This window comes from Hippoglossus hippoglossus, chromosome 16 (genome assembly GCF_009819705.1).
Source record: "Hippoglossus hippoglossus isolate fHipHip1 chromosome 16, fHipHip1.pri, whole genome shotgun sequence".
NCBI lineage: Eukaryota > Metazoa > Chordata > Actinopteri > Pleuronectiformes > Pleuronectidae > Hippoglossus > Hippoglossus hippoglossus.
Window position 1 is genome coordinate 14,643,012 of NC_047166.1, and position 15,465 is coordinate 14,658,476.

The following is a 15,465-nucleotide window of genomic DNA, read 5'->3' on the forward strand; positions in this document are numbered from 1 at the left end:
TGGAAAGTGCTAAACATATTTGTTTATGGTCATTTTATTAATCATAATCAAATTCTGTCAGAGATACGAGCCGTGCTTTCGAAATGTCCGCTGATAAAAGAACATAAAAAAATATGTTACAGAATAACCACTACCCCTCATATCCTGCATTTGGCATTTCTTTTCTTCTTCTATCGTTATTATTGAACTCAGTCAAGGAGGTTCCACCTGTTTCTGTTTGTCATATGTTCTAGCAGAATTTTACACTCGGTTTAGTGACGGAGCCTGAAAAGAAACCATAACATCTTTTGTGCTGATGCTGATGAAAGGGCGGATGTAGGCTTTTTTCCACTTTCTTTAACAATGTTTTATGACAAATACATAATTTAGGTCATCAGACCACTTCCTTATTTCTTTTTTATACCTACTATGAGATCTAGACAAGTGTGTGTATTGTATGACTGTGGGAGTCTCGCTCTAGTTAGAGTCTGTTTTCAAATATGATGCGTTGAACATTTTCTTTTGCTTATCAATGAACTTCATACAAAAAGCAAATTAGAAAACAAACTAAATCTAATTACTTTTGCTGTGAAACCACTTTGTCACTTTGAAAACACCACCCGTTCCTCAAGGAGTCCATGTTTGTGAAGAGATTTTGCAGGTAGGATGTTACAAACATCTTGGAGCAGTAGCCACAGGCTCCTCTGTGGACTCCGGATGTGTCTGTGTCTTCTGACCCTTCATGGAATACCACACTGACTCCATGATATTGAGATCAGGTCTGAGGCAGCCACACCATCTGTGTCAGACCAGGCCAAACCATCTGCTGGGAGTCTGGCTGTGTTAAGGGTCGTTGTAATAGGGTGGAATGAATTTTGGACCAATCAAAAAGCCTTCTTAAGAAACCAAGCAGAAAACCACCAGGTGCCAAAAATCTTTGAACAGTGGTGTATATTCCATTAAAAATACTTTGTTACTTTAACAGCAGAAATAAAGTTAAAATTTAACTGAGTTTATTGATTGTACGCATCTCAGTTATTATTTGAATATGTCTTATCTGTTCAGACTTTTGGTGTTACGGTATTGTCTGTTTTATCTATTTACAGAGGTTTTTTTATCAAACAAGAACTGTAATCATCATGAAACAACTTTTAAATGTTCACGTATCTATTACCACCCCAGATATATGTGGTACCTTGAGCGCATGCGCTTTATCTGACACGCTTTGTATCTCAGGCATAAGGGAATTGTGGATTATTGGTGTCTGATAAACTTTTGAACCAGGAAGATTGAAGATATGCTGCTGTTTGAATATGGCATCAGCTTGTTTTGTTGTAGAAATTAATAAATGATTTAAAAAATTGGGTCACGGTAGATCAAAATGCTTCCTTGTGGGTTATGATATCTGAAAAAGCCTTGAATTATTTATTATGTTTAAGATATTCGCAAAAGTCGTGCACACGTATAGTTTGCTTCCTCTGATATCACCATGCTGTCACTCTAGTTGGCCAGTAGGTGGCCCCTGACTACCATAAACTACCACAGGAGGCTACAGAGTCATTGAGCTAAAAAGTTCAGCCTGATGACGTCATTGATCCATATTATCTACACAACATTACCTCTAAGTCTAATTTACATCTGTGAGAAACTGTAATTTAGCTGCCTCGATATTCAATACCCAGTTGGAACAGAAGAGCAAAATGTTTTGTTGAAGGGCTTTAAGTAAAAAAAAAAGAAGCTGCACAGAGTTCTCCTGGGCTTTTAAATGTCCTTAAGTTGTTTATATCCAAATTATAGCAATTTATTGTATTTTATTTTATGATTGTCCACGTTATTTTATTTTTTTTGTAGGCTATTTGCCATTGTGTGATTTTTAGATATAAATAAACTTTTCTGACTGGACTTTGAAAGTTTTGTTTACAAATTCATTTATTTCCACATGCATTAACTTGAGCTTTCCTTATATAAAAAAATCTTTATAAACCTCAGTAAGAGGCTCTGATCAGACCCTCTTTATTTTCCCATTTATATCTAAGGACGTTGATTAAAAAAAAGAAGTTGGTAAGTCGGACTCTTTCTGGAATAAACTTGACGTACCCTTTAAATACCCGTTCTGTGTCATTATCCATCTTATTCAAGAATGTTTTGTTTTCTCATCTCAAACCAAATTGATGATGTTTTCAGTGATGATGTCACTGTTCCATGATTTCTTCTTTTACCGTCATTATTTATTTATAGATTGATTTTTTTACTTTGTCTAGTCTAAGGTTGTACATTTAGTCTTTTGTTTCTTTCTGTCCTTACCGTATATTCTTGTTTATTTGTTTTCTAACAGTTGTGGTTTATATTATTGTCCCTTGTACTGTTTAGTTTGAAAATGTCTGTGAAAACGAGATGATACATGACGAGGGGTTTTATCCCATGACATTAACATTTTTACTAAAATCTTTTATGGGCCTTTATCGTTAATAATTGAACGTTATTAATTCATAAAACTGAAAAAAGTTGTACATTGAATGCCTATATATTTTTCTCTGTATGTGCAAAAATGAATTCACTGAGACCTAGTTGTATATAAATCATGTAGAGAAATCCTTTCAAGAAAACCCTGTATCTTTTTATGTGACCCTGTTCAAACATCATTTATGATGTGAAGTTAATAAAGTGTCATGTGGGATGAATCATGATGACAAACCCTATCACTATCTGGAAGATATCTTTTTTTACTACTCATTGATTTAATAATAACTAAATAAATAAACCCATACTATACATATCAGAAGCTGCGTAACATAACGGTATGCTGCCCCCCCTACCCCCCCCCCCCCCCCCCCCCCCACCCCACCCCTCCTGCGCGCCCCTGATCGATGCACTGCAAAGCCTGACGGGTATTGAAGTCTTCACCACACAAAGAGGGCTCGTGTTCGCAGCGCCCACGGAGGAGCTGCAGCCTCAACAGAGAACTACCGGTACCGAGATGCCCGCGGCCCCGGTGGCGATGGTTTCCGGTAAGTGCGTAAAAATGTGTTTGGAGCCCGGCGCTGCTGGAAGGAGAAGAGAGAGATGAGAGGAGAGGAGGAGAAGACCGGGCTGCTATTCTTACATCTGCTGTAACAGATCTGAGAGGAGGAGGGTAAGTCAGACGGGAGGAGGGTGAGCTCATGTGGGAGAGAGAACCAGAGTTTGGAGGGAAGGAGATCTGTGCGCACACAATGCGCTGAAGTTGCGCTCTAACTTGGCTGCTGCAGGGAGCAGACACCACCACTGATGTGCACGGTGTCGATGCCTGTGTCTGAATATGTTGGATTCTCTGCTGCGTGTTTCCTGCTGCGTGTGTCCGTGGAATCACTGCTGCTGCTTCTCCTCCTGGAATCTCCATTTTCCACGGATGCTCTGCAGCAGCAGCAGCGGAGGCGTCCACGCACAACAAAGGATGCGTGTGACATCCGGGATGTAGCTGGTGTGTGTCGATGTTCGCACCTCCAGGCTACATGCCGATTTCCCTCTACTATTTCGTGTTGTATTTAATTATACAAACACATTCTCTAAACCTTTATATGAACGAGTTTCTCTGTATATCTTATTTCATCTGCAGTTGTCAAATAATGATGCTGCTTGCATCTGGGGGAAAAAATGAGTTTCTGTACATGTTGAATTCCTACTTTTGAATGATACTACCAGGGGCGGATCCAGGGAGGGACAGGGTGCACTGGCCCCATGCTGAAATCTGACTGGCCCCTGAAGTGGCCCTGTCCTATCAGTAGTCTGTTTTTAGTCCCTTACTAACAAGACTTACTACAAGAATTTTCCAAGTCCACAATGTGCTTGAACAAAGAACAAGGTTTGAAATATATATACATGACTATGTTTTCGTTTGAAAATGCGTCAACTCTGCTCCAGATATGTCAGGAATCCAAATCACTCCGGAGTTTTAGAGACGCTAAAACAGAGAAGTTTGGAAAAGCTGCTGGTTGTGTTTAAGTCCGGGGCTGCATTTTATTTTGAAAAGTCCGTGGCTGCGTTTTAGTCTGGACGGGCAGAAACTGAGATATTTGGAAACAACGACGTAGACACTCACGACCACTTGCTTATTGGGTCTTTTAGGTCACGACGTAGCCTTTGCTGATTCGTCAAGTTCCTATCATGTGACCCCCTTACGGTAGAAAACAACCACCACTAGCCTCGCTGACCGGTGCAGAATGCAACATGGATAATCAATTACAAGCTATTGTGCAGTTAAAGTCTACATTTTACAATTATACATCTGCTTACATGCAGTGGAGATGAGCTATTATTCAAGTAATTCCACATGCACATACCTTCCTGTTTACACGGGTACACGCATGCCCAGTATACATGAGTGGTCTTGTGATGCGTTTTCAGGTGTGTTATTATGGATTAAGTATGTATGGAGTATTAGTATTGAGTGGGATTAAAACTGATATGGAGCCAAAATGCTTGTGTTAACAGAGATTGTTTTAGTTTGAAAATGATGTGGACATATAATCAGCATCCTTATCTGACGACAGATGTCTGTGTAAATTTATCGCCCCTGGTTTAGAAAGATCCTTGAACCGCCACTGAAAACTGCTTTTTGAATTTGAAGTTTTACAGCTATATTTTTAGGTGCAGCATTTTTCACATGGCTTCTTAGCTAATTAGACATGAACTTTGGTTTAAATGCCTGCAGCTAGGTTATGTGACTAACACATCAGCAACAATGCTAGAGCCATGTAAAGGAAACACCACTTTATTTACTTTACACATTAATTGTGGTATTTTGCAACAAAATATCACATTGTGTGTGCACAGCTCCGGAAAAGATAGGAGACCCCTCCAGATTTGTCTTAAATCTGCATCTCTTCAAAGCTGCTTTCAAACACGCACCGAACTCTGGATAATCTTCTGAGTTTCTCCTGCCAGCCCCCTAGTAAAAACTCCCATGTGAGATCCTCTGAAGGAGCTTTTAGCGATAAGGCCACTAGTGTTGATATCCTTTGAACAAAACTTGTGATCTCCGCAGCAGAATTCATGGCCCGGTCACACATATGCATATATTGCAGAGGCAAACCTTTTCCTCCTGCTCAGTTCCAAAGGAGGTGATTAAAACATCCCTTCCGTGGCGAGTCAGATCGCAGGGTGGCTTTGCGTAAAGTTCAACTCGGGGATCTTTGACCTGCAATATTGGCTTCGTGGTCTCGTTTGTGCGACCGTACCTCGTACGTCACATCCTGCCTCTGCCTGCTGCCCCGTCCCTCACTTGCAACACTGGAAAACGTCTGTTGTTGTGAACACGTCTGCAAAGAATCTCCTGCTGCGTTGCTCATGTGCGAACCCAATCCTCCAGAGTTCATGTCTGAGAGCAGCTCGTGCGTGGCAGCCACTTCACCCCAGGGTCTGTTGAATCTGGAAATTGGGAGAAATGTAGTTTTACTAATTGAACAAAATGTCATTATAACATGTACCTATATAATGAATAGCACAGTTATTATTATGATCAATTATTATTATTAAAAATAATAATAGCAATTATAATAATAATGATAATAATAAACAGAGAAATTGATAATCCCGCAGTGGTCTCATATTCTTTTCCATAGCTGTACGTTTGACCGTACTTTTATTTTGAAATTCGTGACCGGAACCCGTCGTGTCCTCTGATGCTGACTTTACGGGGGTCTCCCATTCACTCATCAGCAGAATCTTGAGTCGGTCCGGGGGTAGAGAGACATAGCGACACACAGTGACAGAGAGAGAGAGAGAGAGAGAGAGAGAGAGAGAGAGAGAGAGAGAGAGAGAAAAGAGAGAGAAAAGAGAGAGAGAGAGAGAGAGAGAGAGAGAGAGAGAGAGAGGGGTGTCCTCCTGCACCGGGACTAAAACGACTCTTTTATTCTGAAGCTCTTCTCGCCGTAGACTCGAGTCCAGCTCGCAGGTAAATGTTGTTTCAGCACAGGCGGAGTCACAGGAAATCAGTGTGATCCGGGCGGTACCGTTAATATAAACCAGCGCTCCTTCTAGATCTAATAATTAGGACGTGTAGGATTGTTGGGGCAAAGATGGAAGACGTGATCTCTCTCCTCCTCCTTCTCCTCTTCATCTTCTCACTGCGCCTGCATGGCTCTGGTACTTAAGTGTCATATGAGAGATGGTGAATGTATTTCTTATTCATTATAGGCAGAGAATGATAATTTTTTCTATTCAAGCACAAAATAAGATATTATGGAGATATATAGTCATTAATTTAGTGTCAATTAAAGAGCAGTTTCTGTGATGGAGGCTTTTCAACAGGCTTTAAAAAGTGTGTTTGCACTCATATTGTATTTCCTATATTCACATTATTACTTGTGAGATTTTTTAAATCAGCAGAAACAGTTTTTTCTTCTTCAAGGACATATTTGATGAGAACATGTGGTAATTCATTTCTACTTAAAAGAGTAATATCTGTGTGAAAACCTACAGGAGCTCTTTTTACAACAGGTTTAAAAAGTGTGCTTATCTGTTTATCTCTTTTTTTTATTGTTTTATTGTGTTTATTCTCCCCTCCCTACCATAACATGCATTTCCTCTGCTCAGATCAGCCCCTGCAAGGGCCGGTGGTGTAATATCTCCTCCACAAGTAAATGTTCTCCTCTGGTTAAAAAGGAGGAAAAAAAAACGCTGCCTCATGTTTCCTCTTCCCATTGGAAGCCTCCCCCTCCTCTGTAATGGGCCATTAGGAGGCAACCAGGATGGTTAAGCTGTCAGCCGGGCCAGATTGATTTGGTTAGACCACAGATGAGACTGATCCGTGCCTGAGATTCCTCCGGAGTTCTCAGCTGAGCCGTCCCCCCTCCACCCCCCCACCCTCCCTCAGGCGGGGGAGTCAGAGGTGGACATCCTCGCTTCCTTCGAGCTGGAGGCGCTGAATGTAAAGCGCGTGGTGTGGTGAAGCTGCACTGTGTTGCACAGCTCCCCCCCCCCCCCCCCCCCCCCCCCTGCAGTGCAGTCCTGCTCTCACAGGTGGAGGAAGAGAAAAAGTTTTGCAAAGGCGAGGGGGGGCGTGTTTTGGGCTCCTTTTTTTTGTGAAAGTGGGCCAGTGGTCCCTGCGGTGAGCGGTGCTTTTCTGGGGCAGGCTCGGTGATGACGCTCACCCGGCCCGGATTGGGAACACACACCCTCGTCCGTCCATTTCTGAGAGTGGGTGCGGAAAGTGTGCGGCTCGGACACAAACTGCAGAAAGCAAACTAACAGTGCTCGTCTGACTTTTTCCCCCCATCTACAAATCTGTCAGTGGTGCCTCTCTGGAGCAGGCCTGTAAGTATGGTTCAGCTCCGTCCACTCACTCAGGTAGTAAATCCCCATTTTTCTTAGTAAGAACGTTAATTGTAAGGAAGTCAGTTTCAGACAGAGCTCTCGAGTGTTGGGTTGATGATTTTTTTCATCCACTTCCTTAACGCTTTCTGTGCACCAAAACCCAGGCGCTAGCTGGAGCGAAACTGCTATTTAAAGATGGCATAACCCAGCCAGCTGCTGCCGTTTCCACTCCCGTTGTAATTGAATCAGCGCTAGTTGTGCTGCGCCAGTGCAGAGGGTGTGTTTGCGCGCCCCACAGAAGATTATACAGTCGGGACTTGTCGGCGGGCTGTAACGGCCACTCTCACGTACCTGATTGGTGGCTCCTATTCCTGGTGAGTGCAAGTCTGTGTGACAGGAAGCTGGGAAAGGAGGGAACGTACCATCCGGTATCATCCGTCCTCAAACTATCATCCAGCAGGAGGATGTGGGTTCTTAATGTGAATTTCTAACAAGGTGGTTCGTGCTGATTGTAGAGTTGTGACGAGACAATACTATGTGTAGTGACGGCTGAAACTGAGGTTACTTATGGCTCTGTCTCTACGTTGAAGCTCTAACCTGGTGTTTTTGTTATTAATGGCTTGTGTTCGTTCAGGACAGTGAAGGTGACAGAGGTCCTGCACACTTTGGACAGAATCATCACTTCCATATTGATCCGCTCCGCTCTGCTGGGAGAGGGTTAACAACTCAAAAAGGGAACTAGGCCATCAACGTCCTTTTTTCACGGGCACATTCTGAGACTGGCTGCGAGCCTGACACTAACGGCAAGTGAAACAGAGCAATATTTGATTGTGGAATGCATCTGCTCCAGCCAGCTCTTCTTTTTCTTTCTCTCCGTCCCCTCCCCTTCGGACCGTGTATGTTGTAGTTGACATGCAGCGAGGCAAGCAAGTGTTGTGCATACATAACGTTTGACGCTGCGGCTGAAACGCTGGAAAAATTCTCTGTGTGTTTGCAGCTCTGCCCCCTCGCTGCCTCAGAAATCCGCTCGTATATACCTTTCAGCCACCGAAGATATTTTCTCCTCCCGCTCGGCTCGATCATTTTTGAGGCATGCAGCCAAGGCTGTGGCGGGAGTGTAAAAAAATTCATCTCTGACCACGGATACATCTGACTCCTCTCAGCGGTGCGAGGGTTTTCCTCCAGTCGGTTTATTGTAGCACAAAAAAAAACGACAACGCTTTAAAGGCCATTTCTATGTGGCCGTAGGCAGCTTTGTTGGCCCAAGTGTCGTTATTAACGCTTCTTCTTTTGATAGGGAAGTTAACCTTTGACCCTGCCAGTAAATCGTCCTGCAAGAGGAACACAGAAGAATACAGAAACGCTGAAAATTATTGTACAGGTTGGAAATCGAGTTTTACAAGCCTGACTTGTGTGTGACAATGCCGTACAGACGCACATGTGCCTCACAGACAGAGTTTTGATTCATGGCGGGATATTGATCACTGATTACATCAATAGTTTAGTGATGGGGCCTCCCTTGGCTTCAACCTTGGAAACATCACAGAGTCTAAAGGGGCTTCTGCTCTTATCTCTGCGTTCATTGGAAACAACATTAGCCTGCGAGACGCTGTAGTTGGTTCGATCTGTAATTGACTCAAATGTCAGATGTAGAGAGACAGAGGAACTGGAGGAATTCAGTGGTGTTGTTAATGGTTGGGGTTTGGGTCACTTATTTATTTTTTACTGGTGCATAAAACAGCATTTTCTCACAAATCTCTGCTTGTTTTTTTCAACTGCCCCAAAAGATCTGGTTTTCATTGTGTGGCAGCTATTTTATTGTAAACAATGGATCATTCGCTGTCCACTGTGTAATGATTCTGCCAAGTGTAGAATTTAGAGCTGCAACTAGTAATTATTTTAAAAACATTTTATTTCATTTTATTTATTTTTATTATGGGATTCATATTTTCTGTAAATGAGTAGTAAGTAAGAGTAGAGTAAAATTCATACAATTCCCTCGAGCCCAAGTTGCTAAACAATCATTTTACAGTGATGTAAAAGCATAGACTGTAAAAAGATGGACATGCATGCAACATAATCTTGATCGCCCCCCTGGTGGCTGGTATAGGTATAGCACAGATCAGTATAGTATAGGTCCTAAACCCAGCGTCCTCCATCTTAGCCTTTAAGATAAAGTATGGCTGACAGGTTTTAATTAGTAATTAGGTGCTGTAAAAATAGGGTGTCATTATTGACAGCTGAGACTGATTCTTGATTGGTCGAGTGCGTATATAGGCGGGACCTTGATACCGCGGCTCAACTGCTGCGCAGACTCTTTCCACAGAAATAAAGCAGAACTGAGAACTGTACATTTACTCTTTCGACAGATACTTTTATCCAAAGTGAAAGAAGGACAAGAATAGAAAGAAGTTATAACTTTTTAATTGAACTGAATGAACTACTTCAGTGATTGATTGGCGAACAACATTGTTTCCAATTTATGGATTAATAGACTAAGGGTATGAGCTAGAGCTGGAACTAATGATTATTTTCATTATTGAAGATTCTGTCAATCCTCTTTATTGATTATCTTTAAGATGTAAGTGGATGTCTTTACATGTTCTGTTTTTTATTCTTATCAGCAATCACAAAACAAGCACACAGACATTTAGTTTAAAACCATGAATGGCAAATAAATGCTTAATTTCTTCACTTTTGAGGAGAGAAAAACCGTGAACATATTTGGTGTTTTCTTAAAACAGTCAATTGACTATTGAATGTGTTTGTTGAAGTTTCAGCACTAAAAGAAATGGCTTTCAGTTGTCTTTCCATCCGACCTCATTAAAATCCATACCCCCCTTTTTTTTCTCTTTAAAAATGAGCAGAGCAGATATTGATATTTCCATCCTTTTAAAATGAAGTAGGTCCAACATGTGCGGCATGAAGTAAAGTCTGCTAAGTTGCTCCGTTTCTTTTATGAGAAGCTTTTTGTGTTCCAGTCTGAGACGGGCACTGGAAGTTCTGCTCATAACAGCGTCTGTCTGTTGGTGCCAAACTCGGTCTCGTCTCTGAACTGAGTCAAATCGCAGCTGACTCTGTTTCCTCCTGCTCGGCTGCTCTCTGCCCCGGGGCTCTCTGTCTGCCCTGTCTTTCTGACACTGCCATCCAAACAAAGGAAAATCATCTGCCTCCGTTTTAACCTGTACTCAATTAACTTGTGTATTTGTGAGTAGCATTCAACCGATCTCCTGTAACATAGACTATAGTTGTATCTTTAATCCCAAGAGAAACTCCCTATCTAATAATCCTGATTAAACAGATATGGTGCATTTGTATGGTGCTTTTCCACATCTACCACTTCAACCACAAGTCACATTCACCCATTCACACAAAGCTTCTACATGCGTCTATATTCTATCGACACAGCCGTCAGGGACAATTTGTGGTTCAGCATCTTGCAAGAGGAGAAATAGTTGTCAGTAGTGGTGGCACATTCTGCACAGTTAAGAGTTACAGTTGTCCGGAATAAGTTCATAGCTGCAGGTCAATATCACATTAGCAGGTTTCCAATGAATTCCTTTATTTTTTCTCAAAGTTTCTAGGGAATTTGCTTCACCAGAACAGTCGATAACTAAAGTAATGAATAAATGATCCACTTCAGGTTTTTAAAAGGTTTAGCCTGTGGTTATGAAGTGACGCAGTTAATTATGTTGCTGAAGTGTCTCGAGGAGAGTGCTTAGACGTTTTGAGTAGTTTCAACATTGTCTGAGTGCTGATTTTAACTCGAGCACCAGTATGACGTCCTTTATTGTCCCTCATGAGATAAAATACTGTTACACCAGACCTGCTCAAGTTCGTGACACTATACAGAAGTAGCGAGCGTGTTCACGTTCGTTCCTGAGGTTTGGTGTTGTACCTCTGGCTGTGACACCCATACACAGTGCTGCAGCTGCAGGTAAAGTTTGAGCTGGAGTCTGACTGGCCTCTCAGCGCAGTCGTAACCCGGCGGCTCTGCTACATGACAGATAGAGCGGGTGGAGGGTTTTGTTAGCATCTTAAACTGAAGCTTGATGTCATCATTATGCTGCAGCCCATTTACACCTTGTAGTTTGCTCTCTTCACGTTCGATCATCATGCACATAACACTTGATGTCCGGTTTAAATGGGGTCTTCGTCTTCAAGCCAAGACTTTATCATTGAGATATGTTGCGGGGGTTTTATTCTGGCAGGGATGCATCCAAGTTTCTGGGAATCCATGGTTCCCCATTAATCTTTAATCTTATTCTTGGCAATGCTCTTGGTTTATGACTAACTATGATCTCATCTTTTTTTGTTTTTCCTCACCAGAGGGGTCACGATGGATGGAGCTGCCGTCATCATCAGGAGACCTGAATGAGTACTGCTATACCGCTACCACCCCCGCCCCATCCATGACTTTCTACTGTGTATGTATGCACCTTACATATATACTTCAAAAGCCCTGTTAATGATTCTATGTTTATTTTTTAGTGTAATGTCACAATAGGGCGATAAAACTATATCAATAATTGTCACAATATAAATTTCATCAATTGCAACATAACAAAAATCCAAATATATATTGATCTATTTCTTATGCATTGTAGGGTTGCTGTGGTAGCCGGTGTTACCGGTGTTATATAATGTCCAGGCACATACCCATTATATAACTTGCCCACCGGGCCACTTCATTTTATAAACTGACTTTATAGACTTTTTTATAGTCTGATGTTGAAGTTAGAGTTATAAAGATGTAAAGTCAAACCTAAAGTCACTCAGGAGCAAAGATCTGTCTTTAAACCTAAAAAATATTGTGACATTTATCGCAATAATTATCAATATCGATTGATGTGAACATTTTGAACTTGATTTGATCTTCCAGCCCTGTGTCCCAAACCCTGAGTCAAAAATTATCATTACTTGACTTGAAAGATGAAAGAAAAAGCTCAGATTTTTTAATGGGCAAAAGTTTAAAAGTAAAAACGTTAAAAAAAAACGTGAGCATCACCTGCAACCTTTCTTTTACAATCTTTCAATCATAACCACGGTCTTGAATTCATAGAAATTGGCATAAACTGTATACGTGAATCCAAATCATCAGCTAATGTCAAAAGACCAATGGAGCAGTTAATCTAGTATAATAAGAAGATGTGATTTCTTCAGCTAAATAATGTGACTACGTGACTGTGGTTTGACTTTTAATTTGACTTGACAGTGGCGGAGAATTCCTGGGTTTATCTTTGGATGCTTCACATGCTTTTATACATGGGGAAGATAACTTAGGGCTCTCAAGGAATTTTAATGAAAACATTTAACAGTAAATATCTCATGAGTTCAGGACCACAGACTTGATGTTTTTTTCTTTTTGAATCATCACTTGCAAAGAAGGGTCTGAGTAAAAACCAACTGACCACTGCGACTCCACTGCTTTAACAGAAAGTGTCTCCGCTCTCACTCTGAACTGGTGCTGATTTCTCAAACTGTTTTTTTCAGGAACCGTCGACTTGTGTGCCTCAAACTCTGTAATGGAAAATCGTGGTGAGTACCAAGTTGCTCGTTGTGGTTTGTTAAGTGCAGTGTTAATGCTGCGGGCAGAGCTGTAGATCCACTCATCTCGCTGTACATTTCACTGTGTTTATGGGCTCTGTCTGGCCTCGCACTGTTTATGAGCCGTTCAGGACTACAGCCATACATCTTCTCAACCTCCGAGTCTGACTGAGGATCAGTTTCCCCCGCTAGGCTTAGCGTGTGTGTATATATATTTGGTGGTATTTGTTTTTTTAATTTATTTAGAGTTATTTAAGTTTTTATGTAACTGTAAAATATCAAACCTCAATTGCATTTCTTTGTCTTAAGGACTTGATAACGACATCTTTGAATAAAAAAAATATTATTCTTTTAATATATTGACCATCTGTATCGGAAATTTCTTACTCCCTATTATCGGCATCCGCATTAATAATCCATGTTGGTCAGGCTCTAGTTTCTGGTTAAAACCACCTGCAGCTCTTCAGTGAGAAAGTTTCCTTTTGTAAAATTGATCTGCCAAAAAACTTGGTAAATATGCCAAAATGTGTTTTTTATGCTAAGCCATTCATTGTGGTTGTTACTATCACTAATAAGACTTCCTGTGGCTTCTTCACAATAAAAGCCTTACACAATGCTAAACACTACAAAGCTGTGGAAAACATCTACAGGTATGTTGTGAAAGTGTGGGAAATGCACCAGCAGAATGTGGCAAGCGTGTTAATGTACCACTTATTTGCTTTACTATCAAGAAACAGGTGACATCACACTTTTTAATCCATTATATTTATATTTAATGTATTTACTAAAATGTCCTTGAACAGCATACTTTAGAAATAGCTGATTGTTCTCCCTCCTGTCCGTACTCACTTCATCCTTTGATGCCTTATCACAATCAAAGAAAATGCCTGTATACATATTAAAACTCTAAGCATATACAGACACATGTATATGAAAAACATGTTTGAAAAAGGCTTGATTTTCTGCCATGAGTGAGACTCATGTCGGGCGGGGCCGCGTACGTGCACATATGTTCGTGTGCACCTGGCTCAGCTTGTCCGCCTGCTGAAGTGGCCTGGCCCAGTCTCTTATCCAGGTCAGGCCAACAGGTTCTGGACTCATGTGGATTGGCTCAGCTCTCTTTGGAAGGCGGCCCGATGTGAAGGCTGTATGTGGGGCACGAGGAAGAGGAAAAGGAACGCTGCCGAAACCCACAAGCACACACAAGCTCTCCGTTTTTATAAACAGCTTGAGATGCAGCCAAACGCTCGGAAAACTCTGATCCATCCAGGCGTAATGACACAGCTTGATTCTGTGGATTCCTCCGAGGCAGAGTCGGACAGGGATTTCTGAAGACACTCGAGACCTCAAAAGGAATCGAAGCACTAATTCAGGGGGTCCAGGACACACACTGCTGGTCTCTAGTTTAGAGAAAGTGGTTTCGCTTTTTGTTTCTTGCTTTCCCGTTTCCAAAAGGGGCAGCTTTCCTTGGCAAACAAAGTCAAAGTCATGCTAATGCTACCAAAGTCTGCTCATATTGTGATAAGCGACTTGGAGATGTGCATGAAACGGTGTCTGGAGGCATGAAGGGAGGTGAGCAGCATGATAAACACTGAACAACACCAGTGGTACTGATATTGACGTGCATACAGGATATAGAAACCAGATTGACTTGCGATCCTTCTTTTCTCCTTTAACAAGTTGTCATCGTAGCAGCTGCAGTGCTGCGGTTGATCCACGTGTGTTGTTCACGCTCACATGTAGCGATGGGGAAGCGTCCCAGCCACACTTGACCTTTACGCTGCTCCACTAAAAGGTCGCCTCTCTGATCTCGTGCAGTATTTCCCCTGATTGAGGCCGTTGATTGAAATCGCTCCAGTTTTTTTTCCTCCTCCATCCTTCACAAACTTTACATATTCAAGAGTGGATTCTTTAGATGCCATCTTTATCTCTATCATCTGTTCTCCTTGTCAGCTCTATGAAGGGAAGAAATACTGTTAACAGTGTGTTAGACACATAAAAGTTTTCAGGCCAAACAATGTGGTCTCAGCTCTGGTTTTTAGTCTGCTTTTTTTCCGAGGTGGTTTTGTCCTTCTATTGTTCTTCTGGTTTGGCCTGAATCATTGTTGTGATCATGCGAGCCCTTGTTCTCCTGAGACCCAATGCCCCATCATAGCCAGATCACATCGTACATTATTGGATGTGCACATTGCACCACATGCTGCAGTACACGCATGAAATTGAAAACATACTGTAACTCGTCTTTCTCCCTGGAATGGTAGGCATCCCTCTCTCGGTGAACGCTGACCTGTGCTGTGAGCCAAGGAGGGAGGGTCAGGGAGAGAGGGGGGAGTCCAGCTCCTAGAGAGGGAGGGAAGGTCTTAAGGAGATTGCGAGAGGGAGGGGCCGAGGAAGGTCTGAAGTGAAAATCGTAGAAGAAGGGCAGACAAGAGGAACGGAGAGGAGAAAACAAGAGATAGACGGACAGGGGACAGGGGACAGTGTAGAAGAAGGAGGAGGAGGGCAGGTGTCGCTGCTGATCCACCCGGTGTAGTGTGCACATATTTGGGTGCAGGACAGGTCGAGGCCCCACAGGGGCTGGATCATGGGACAGAGCCTTCGTGTGGAGACTCCAGCTCAAGACCCACAGAAACACAACGATGGCGG

The 15,465-nt window shown here is 42.1% G+C and overlaps 1 protein-coding gene across 11 annotated transcripts in view; it reads left to right on the top strand.

Moving 5' to 3' along the window:
* Positions 1 to 2,924: 2,924 nt before the first annotated feature.
* Positions 2,925 to 15,465, top strand: part of phactr4b (phosphatase and actin regulator 4b) — a 28,837-nt gene continuing 16,296 nt past the window's right edge. The window contains exons 1-4 of one of the 11 annotated variants that reach the window (XM_034611519.1): positions 2,998 to 3,112; positions 7,547 to 7,549; positions 11,602 to 11,699; positions 12,766 to 12,810. In XM_034611519.1, coding sequence (XP_034467410.1) covers positions 12,798 to 12,810 — 13 coding nt within the window. In that variant the 5' untranslated portion in view covers positions 2,998 to 3,112; positions 7,547 to 7,549; positions 11,602 to 11,699; positions 12,766 to 12,797. Of the gene's footprint in view, positions 3,133 to 5,800; positions 5,912 to 7,122; positions 7,273 to 7,546; positions 7,550 to 7,595; positions 7,647 to 11,601; positions 11,700 to 12,765; positions 12,811 to 15,210; position 15,465 lie in introns of those variants that run through there. The other 10 variants (XM_034611524.1, XM_034611518.1, XM_034611525.1 and 7 more) reach the window with 10 other exon arrangements.